We start from the raw sequence: 8,415 nt of genomic DNA, 5'->3' as shown, positions 1-8,415 counted from the left end.
AAACTGTATTTCTAGATTTTTCTACAGTGTGCATAGCTAGAAATCTGTAAAGGTAATATTTTGTAACAAAAATAAATCTGTCAGAGGATTTTTTTAAAATTATTAAATTGAAACCGGTAACTCCTGAATAAAATCTTAGTCCCGAGGTTGTAAAAGGCATGCTGAAAATCTGACATCACTTTTTGCTTTATAGTGGTACGCATATAGTTTGCATACTGAACGGCGGATTAAGCGGTAAGCGAACTATGTGGGCGCATAGGGCTCTGAAGAGGCTCCTGCAGTCTTTAAAATGCTACTGAAAAAAAGGGATTGTGAAAATGCAGAAGATAGAAATGGTCCAGAAAAACGCTTTGATATATATAGATACATGGAAGTAATAAATGATATAGCTTTATGGCCAACAATATTAACAGATGCTATTATTGATCATATTCTTAAAACAAACCAAAAAGTATAGAAAAGGGATTTCTTAATAAACGAAAAAAAATAGTTAAGATAATGGAAATAGATAAAACACCAGATGAAGGAAGTAACTTGACACCTGAAAAATTATTTAAAATACAAATTTACAGTGTTCTTGACACTCTATTGTGTCAAATAGATTGGCATTATGAAAAAATGAAAACTATCTGTGACAATTTTTGCTCTCTCTGTGGCTCGTCTTTACAATGCATGAGTTTGTTGATTTAAAAAATTCAGCTGCAGATCTCTCTATTAAATATAGTAAAGATTTAAAAAAGTACGAATTCACAAGTGAAATTCAAAGTTTTAATTTTGAATTAACGACTCTTATACAAAATATAAAATCTGCATCTCCGCTTAATATTCTACAGGCTCTTCATGATTTTGGTTTAATTGAGTCTTACCCAAATATCAATGTCGCTCTTCAAATATTTCTCACTCTTCCCGTTTCTATTGCTTCATGCGAGAGAAGTTTTAGCAAGTTAAACTTAATAAAAAANACTCTGTTATAAAACTTCCTTATTTTGATAAATATAACTTTAATTATTACTTTAGTCATTGTGATTAAAAGAGAAATATTTTTACCTGTATGATTGTGAACAGACTCATTACTGTCTGAACTGAGAGTTCCTGAAGTGGAACCTAACCTTTTTAAATTATTAGCTCTGCGAACAATTGTGGCCACAGTTCGACAATATAATGCTTTAGCTAGAGAATCACGTGTCATACTTGCCTGATAAAGCCATAAAATCATATTTTTAGAAATATATTACATTCAGAAAAATTATTTTATATTTTATAATTTAAAAATAATTAATAATAGTTAGAAATTACCATTTTTGCATCACATGAAGATTTTACTCTCTGACCTCTAACATTATGTGTACGAGTAGTTAAACCATGGAAAAGTGACATACTGGATACTCCCAATAATAATGACACTGCTTTAATTTCTATTGAAAAATATAAAATATTAAAAACTCATTAATATCTTAAAAAGTATTTAGATACTTACCACTTCCACCTTTAACATCAACTTCTAATCCTGGACCATCTATAAACTGAATGTTTCCTAATAATAAAACTGCAGCTAATACTCTTACAACATCCATAAATGGAATTCCAAGAACAGAAAGACAAGTCTGAAAAGCAATAATAATCATAGCATAAATATAAAATTATTTATAATGATTATGAATTTAATGGTCAAATTTTTCACCTTCCAAGCTTCAAATCTTGTTGCATCTTCTGTTTCATGTTGCTTTGTACTTCCTTGATTGAGATAACGTAAATTATGGACTGAATAACCAATTAAATTCAGTTGAGCTAAAAATGTGTTTAAAAATTAAATTTTAAATTAATATATTATGAATTATTATCTACTGAATTTCAAATTGTTTAAGTTCAGAAAATATGTTATGAACTATAATAATTCAGTTGATCAGGTGGTAATTCTTTAATTGAATCAAAGATAAATATCTAACAATAGTTATTGAAAAACATCTAAAGAAAACTGATCTAATTTTTATTCTCATTTGTATAATTGAGAAATCATCTTTTCTTAAAAATTTACAACTGTAAGCATTACATGTTCAAATAACTTTACCAAGTAGGGTTACATATTTTGACTAAATGTCTTCATCAGACTACAATAAAGTTACAAACTTGTGTAAAGAAATATATAAAAATATTTAAAAAAACAATATAATAATAATACAAAAAAACTACAATTATTTACCTGATATTTCCAAAGCATGAGAATACAACTCTATAAATGTCATGATGTCTAATTGTGAAATACAGATATTCCTGTGTAATTCTAAAAACATTATACATTAAAATGTAAAAAAACAATAAAGGTTAAATATTTTTCATAAAAAGTAATTTACCTCTTATATTCTCACAAAATGCACTTGTAAAACAATGTGCCATCAACTTAACTATAGGAAGGCAAACTGGGATAGCTGTTTATATTGTTTCTTTTGTAACTAACGATTTACATAACTAACACTGACAATTGACTGTTTGTGTAAAAATAGGGTGTTCCTCCCGTTCTCCACTCCCTGGCATTTCTTGCCTTAGAAGAGTGTTTTACAGGTGTAGATGTTTTGTTTTTGTGACAGCATTAGGGATTGGGAATGAACCTCCCTCCTTTTTTATGTAAACCAGTCAGTTTTCAGTATTAGTTATATTAGTCCATAGTTACAAGACATTTCAATCACAAAAATGTAAACAGCTATCCCAGTTTGCCTTCCTATAGTTAAGTTAATGATACATTATTTTACATGCATGTTTGTGAAAATATAATAGGTAAATTAATTTTTAATAAAAATATTTAACCTTTATTGTTTTTACATTTTAATGTATAATATTATTAGAATTACACTAGAATATCTGTATTTCACAATTGGACGTCTTGATGTTTATAGAATTGTATTCTCAGGCTTTGAAAATATCAGGTAAATAATGTAATTTTCTTGTATTATTTAAAAATATATATTTTTATACATTTTTCTATGTTTACTTTTAAAAGTTTGTAGTGTGATGAGGACACCAGGGCCATGCCATACTATGATGCAGAGAGGCGGCCACATCAGGTGGCATCATAAAGGGGTGGCATAAGCGGCATTTAAGGGGTGGCATAAGTGTCATTTAAGGGGTGGCATTTCAAAGACTTGCATCATACTGAGAAAATCTACCGCACAGTCCTGGAGGACACTTAGTCAAAACATGTAACCCTACTTGGTAAAGTTACAAGAATGTGTAATGCTTACAGATGTAAATCTTTAAAAAAAATTTAATTTTGCAAGTTTTATAAGAAATTATTATAAGTGAGAATAAAAAGCAATTTATAGACAACTTCATTTCTTCCAAAAGTTACATTATACTGATGTAATTATTTGTTAACCAGATAAATTCAAAATTCTGTATATAGCTAATGACATAATATTAATATCATCATCATTAGTATCATATTAATAAAATGGCAAACAAATATTACCTCTTTCTTCCTGTGTTAATCCAGCCAGCATTTGATAAAATATATGATAATTTTTTTCATTTGGTAATGGCCTTACAACTCTTGTCTACAAATAAAATAACATAAAATAAAAGCTTTATTTCAAATATAAAATTAACAGGAAAATAAAAATTATAATATTTTGAAAATGTATTAAATTCCAGTTACTTAATAATATGACTGTTAGTTGCAAAAGTAATTTCTTCTTGTTTTTAAAATATTGAAAAATGTTAATTACCTGATCAAGAAAATAGCAATGAATTTTTGTCCTGTAGAGAGCCCCGTCTGTCACTTGTACTNAGATATAACATTTGAAATCATATAATGTAAAACATACATTGAATACAGTATTTCAGAAAAAATTTAATGAAAAAAAATCAATTTTTTACAAATTAAGTATACATGTATAAGAAGGTGTTTATTGCTATGATGAAGTATTTATGATTGTTTTATGGCAAAGATATCTTGTCAGAACTAATAAGAATAATGTAAGATTCCATACAGAGGAGAAGGTAAATTATTTCTAAATGCATTTATGGCTATTAAATGGAAATTTATGAAATAAAAGGAGTTTGACAAAGCAAGTGTTGTTTTCAACTAATTTCTTTTTCGGAAACTAGGTAATCTTTCACTAAATAATATATCTTAATATTGATTTAATTTCATATTTGTAAATACTGAAATTTAAATCAAAATCCATAACCAAATTTCAATATAAAAATTAATTTCAAGGTTATAAGTTTTGAATTTATTATACAGTATATAAATATATGTATTGAATATAATATAAATTCTAAAATATAAACTAAATATATGCAGCCTACTGATACATACCTCTTAATTATGTTTTAGGATTTATTAAAATAAAATTTTAATACTATACCAGTAATTTTAATGCTACAACATTGACTATATTATTTAAATATTTTATACTTATTTTAAAAATAATAACTTTAAAATATTAAATAACTTTTAAAGGAAAAATGTAAATACTGTAAATAAATTTATATTACTTTAGTTTTGAAATATGAAAAAAAACAAACATATCAAGAATTCTTGTACTGTACACCAAAAACAGTTCAATAGATTTAAAATTCAGATTTATGATGTTCATACATAAATAAAATAATGTGTGTAGCACCAAAAATATAAATTTTAGAATTGAATATCAATATTGAATGTATATAGATAGAAGCTGTGATACTAGAAAATAATTTATGATATTATCGCCAAGAGTAAGTATTACCTTACACCCTTCAAATCCAAACATGTCAAGAATACCAATAAATCCATCTGTAGCATGCCTCACAGCTGAATTAAGAACTGTCATAGATTTTGATGATTTTCCTCCACCAGAACCTGCAGTGGATGCATACTGGCTGCTGTTCTCTAAGGATACAAATTTACTCTGTTATAAAACTTCCTTATTTTGATAAATATAACTTTAATTATTACTTTAGTCATTGTGATTAAAAGAGAAATATTTTTACCTGTATGATTGTGAACAGACTCATTACTGTCTGAACTGAGAGTTCCTGAAGTGGAACCTAACCTTTTTAAATTATTAGCTCTGCGAACAATTGTGGCCACAGTTCGACAATATAATGCTTTAGCTAGAGAATCACGTGTCATACTTGCCTGATAAAGCCATAAAATCATATTTTTAGAAATATATTACATTCAGAAAAATTATTTTATATTTTATAATTTAAAAATAATTAATAATAGTTAGAAATTACCATTTTTGCATCACATGAAGATTTTACTCTCTGACCTCTAACATTATGTGTACGAGTAGTTAAACCATGGAAAAGTGACATACTGGATACTCCCAATAATAATGACACTGCTTTAATTTCTATTGAAAAATATAAAATATTAAAAACTCATTAATATCTTAAAAAGTATTTAGATACTTACCACTTCCACCTTTAACATCAACTTCTAATCCTGGACCATCTATAAACTGAATGTTTCCTAATAATAAAACTGCAGCTAATACTCTTACAACATCCATAAATGGAATTCCAAGAACAGAAAGACAAGTCTGAAAAGCAATAATAATCATAGCATAAATATAAAATTATTTATAATGATTATGAATTTAATGGTCAAATTTTTCACCTTCCAAGCTTCAAATCTTGTTGCATCTTCTGTTTCATGTTGCTTTGTACTTCCTTGATTGAGATAACGTAAATTATGGACTGAATAACCAATTAAATTCAGTTGAGCTAAAAATGTGTTTAAAAATTAAATTTTAAATTAATATATTATGAATTATTATCTACTGAATTTCAAATTGTTTAAGTTCAGAAAATATGTTATGAACTATAATAATTCAGTTGATCAGGTGGTAATTCTTTAATTGAATCAAAGATAAATATCTAACAATAGTTATTGAAAAACATCTAAAGAAAACTGATCTAATTTTTATTCTCATTTGTATAATTGAGAAATCATCTTTTCTTAAAAATTTACAACTGTAAGCATTACATGTTCAAATAACTTTACCAAGTAGGGTTACATATTTTGACTAAATGTCTTCATCAGACTACAATAAAGTTACAAACTTGTGTAAAGAAATATATAAAAATATTTAAAAAAACAATATAATAATAATACAAAAAAACTACAATTATTTACCTGATATTTCCAAAGCATGAGAATACAACTCTATAAATGTCATGATGTCTAATTGTGAAATACAGATATTCCTGTGTAATTCTAAAAACATTATACATTAAAATGTAAAAAAACAATAAAGGTTAAATATTTTTCATAAAAAGTAATTTACCTCTTATATTCTCACAAAATGCACTTGTAAAACAATGTGCCATCAACTTAACTATAGGAAGGCAAACTGGGATAGCTGTTTATATTGTTTCTTTTGTAACTAACGATTTACATAACTAACACTGACAATTGACTGTTTGTGTAAAAATAGGGTGTTCCTCCCGTTCTCCACTCCCTGGCATTTCTTGCCTTAGAAGAGTGTTTTACAGGTGTAGATGTTTTGTTTTTGTGACAGCATTAGGGATTGGGAATGAACCTCCCTCCTTTTTTATGTAAACCAGTCAGTTTTCAGTATTAGTTATATTAGTCCATAGTTACAAGACATTTCAATCACAAAAATGTAAACAGCTATCCCAGTTTGCCTTCCTATAGTTAAGTTAATGATACATTATTTTACATGCATGTTTGTGAAAATATAATAGGTAAATTAATTTTTAATAAAAATATTTAACCTTTATTGTTTTTACATTTTAATGTATAATATTATTAGAATTACACTAGAATATCTGTATTTCACAATTGGACGTCTTGATGTTTATAGAATTGTATTCTCAGGCTTTGAAAATATCAGGTAAATAATGTAATTTTCTTGTATTATTTAAAAATATATATTTTTATACATTTTTCTATGTTTACTTTTAAAAGTTTGTAGTGTGATGAGGACACCAGGGCCATGCCATACTATGATGCAGAGAGGCGGCCACATCAGGTGGCATCATAAAGGGGTGGCATAAGCGGCATTTAAGGGGTGGCATAAGTGTCATTTAAGGGGCGGCATTTCAAAGACTTGCATCATACTGAGAAAATCTACCGCACAGTCCTGGAGGACACTTAGTCAAAACATGTAACCCTACTTGGTAAAGTTACAAGAATGTGTAATGCTTACAGATGTAAATCTTTAAAAAAAATTTAATTTTGCAAGTTTTATAAGAAATTATTATAAGTGAGAATAAAAAGCAATTTATAGACAACTTCATTTCTTCCAAAAGTTACATTATACTGATGTAATTATTTGTTAACCAGATAAATTCAAAATTCTGTATATAGCTAATGACATAATATTAATATCATCATCATTAGTATCATATTAATAAAATGGCAAACAAATATTACCTCTTTCTTCCTGTGTTAATCCAGCCAGCATTTGATAAAATATATGATAATTTTTTTCATTTGGTAATGGCCTTACAACTCTTGTCTACAAATAAAATAACATAAAATAAAAGCTTTATTTCAAATATAAAATTAACAGGAAAATAAAAATTATAATATTTTGAAAATGTATTAAATTCCAGTTACTTAATAATATGACTGTTAGTTGCAAAAGTAATTTCTTCTTGTTTTTAAAATATTGAAAAATGTTAATTACCTGATCAAGAAAATAGCAATGAATTTTTGTCCTGTAGAGAGCCCCGTCTGTCACTTGTACTTCAATAAAGTAGCCCTTAAAATAATTTATCATATATATGAAATCAAAACATTGTATACAAATGATAATTATATTCAATCATTTTTCCTAAAAATATTGAATAAATCATTTTTTTTACCTTTATCTTATGACCTTTTTTGTTGTATAATTTGTAGTCATGACATAAAGTTAAAAAATGATTAATTCAATAACATGAATTTGTTATTGTTGAATTTCATTCTCAACAATTGAAGAATGAATTTCATTCTGTTGAATTTCATTCTCAGTTTACCAAATATTTAGTATCATGTTAAATTAAATTCTTAGCAAAGTGTCCTCTCAAAATACTAAACTACATTAATTCTATAATTATATTGAAAAAGATACCAAACACAGTATTTAAATCAAAATATTACATTTGCTATTCAATTAATTATTTAACCCAAGATTAATGATATCATTTTTGCAGTGTAGTGGAAAGCTAAATGGAGAATTTTATTTAAAAGTTATTTTTCGTGTATTTAGTACAAATAATATCATTTTTAACTATTTTTCAAGTCAAGAATTTTATATAGATCTGTAATGTTATTCAAAAATTATTTTGAAGCATGATAAAAATATTAAACTTTCTAAATCAGGAGTCTCCAACCTTTTATTTAGAAGTTGCCATTTGAGCTGTAAAAGACAAGTCTGTAGACCAGACATGAAAGATATAGTCAAAGATTAAGATTTT

The 8,415-nt window shown here is 26.6% G+C and overlaps 1 protein-coding gene across 2 annotated transcripts in view; it reads right to left on the bottom strand.

Annotated features, from left to right (window-relative positions):
- The window catches only part of LOC111635038 (unconventional myosin-VIIa-like), a 39,291-nt gene that overhangs the window by 12,013 nt on the left and 18,863 nt on the right, over positions 1-8,415 (bottom strand). For both annotated transcript variants that reach the window (XM_023379886.1, XM_023379887.1), the window contains exons 6-12: positions 7,644-7,718; positions 7,388-7,472; positions 5,606-5,712; positions 5,402-5,528; positions 5,221-5,339; positions 4,972-5,119; positions 4,728-4,870 (exon numbers count right to left, since the gene is read on the bottom strand). In XM_023379886.1, coding sequence (XP_023235654.1) covers positions 4,728-4,870; positions 4,972-5,119; positions 5,221-5,339; positions 5,402-5,528; positions 5,606-5,712; positions 7,388-7,472; positions 7,644-7,718 — 804 coding nt within the window. The remainder of the gene's footprint in view (positions 1-4,727; positions 4,871-4,971; positions 5,120-5,220; positions 5,340-5,401; positions 5,529-5,605; positions 5,713-7,387; positions 7,473-7,643; positions 7,719-8,415) is intronic.

This window comes from Centruroides sculpturatus, unplaced genomic scaffold, assembly GCF_000671375.1.
Source record: "Centruroides sculpturatus isolate CEXI.00-Female unplaced genomic scaffold, Cexi_2.0 scaffold698, whole genome shotgun sequence".
In the NCBI taxonomy this organism is placed as follows: Eukaryota; Metazoa; Arthropoda; class Arachnida; order Scorpiones; family Buthidae; genus Centruroides; species Centruroides sculpturatus.
This window is presented reverse-complemented; position numbering and strand designations above follow the sequence as displayed.